The 802-nt window shown below is 41.3% G+C and overlaps 1 protein-coding gene across 1 annotated transcript in view; it reads left to right on the top strand.

Annotated features, from left to right (window-relative positions):
• LGI2 (leucine-rich repeat LGI family, member 2) overlaps window positions 1-802 on the top strand; it is a 35,315-nt gene that overhangs the window by 24,218 nt on the left and 10,295 nt on the right. Inside the window, exon 8 of the mRNA XM_008583835.1 lies at window positions 411-575. Within this exon, the coding sequence (XP_008582057.1) occupies window positions 411-575 (165 nt within the window). The remainder of the gene's footprint in view (window positions 1-410; window positions 576-802) is intronic.

Genomic DNA, 802 nt, shown 5'->3' with positions numbered 1-802 from the left:
TCCTGGTGATCACTGCTTTTGTTTTATAAGTACATACAAAATAAAGCTAAAGGATCCCTAAATTCAGGCCTTTGGGATATGATTTGGTTAATGCTTCTTTCCATGATGTCATGGGGTCCCAGTGTCTTAGTGCTACTAAAAAAGGACTGTCTACTTGCTTTTTAAAACAAGTGGACAAAGTAAAAATAATCTTTCAAAGGTTTCTCATTTATCAACATGCAACTGATGATAATACTAACTATAAACAGTGCCACAAAAGCCTAATTATCACCCTGTGAGAGGATTTCCTTTGGAGGCTCCTGACGTGGCNTTTTTTTTAGGACTGATGATTAAAAGGATAGAGGGGTAACGGTGGTTGATAATTTCCACAAGAGATTTTATGAACTTTTTTTTTAAACACCCATTCCCAGATTTTGTCGTTCATCAGACCTTGCCCTACCAGTCGGTTTCGGTGGATACATTCTACTCCAAGAATGATGTGTACGTGGCCATCGCTCAGCCCAGCATGGAGAACTGCATGGTGCTGGAGTGGGACCACATCGAAATGAATTTCCGGAGCTATGACAATATCACAGGTGTGTTGTGGCTTTGATCAGATGTATTGACCTAATTTCAGCACTGCCTAAAGCCCACAAGACAAGAAACATTTTCTGCCATATGGAGGGAGAACTTGGCTCTCTAACCAGTTAGGGTTGGGGAACACATTCCAGTCCACCCTTGACATTTCTCCAGTTTTGTTCTTGGCATGGTCAATTATTGGTGAGGGCAGAAACCTTAGATGGTGATCCTTCTGAAAAGGGAG

Source organism: Galeopterus variegatus, unplaced genomic scaffold (genome assembly GCF_000696425.1).
Source record: "Galeopterus variegatus unplaced genomic scaffold, G_variegatus-3.0.2 Scaffold3059, whole genome shotgun sequence".
Lineage (NCBI taxonomy): Eukaryota > Metazoa > Chordata > Mammalia > Dermoptera > Cynocephalidae > Galeopterus > Galeopterus variegatus.
This window is presented reverse-complemented; position numbering and strand designations above follow the sequence as displayed.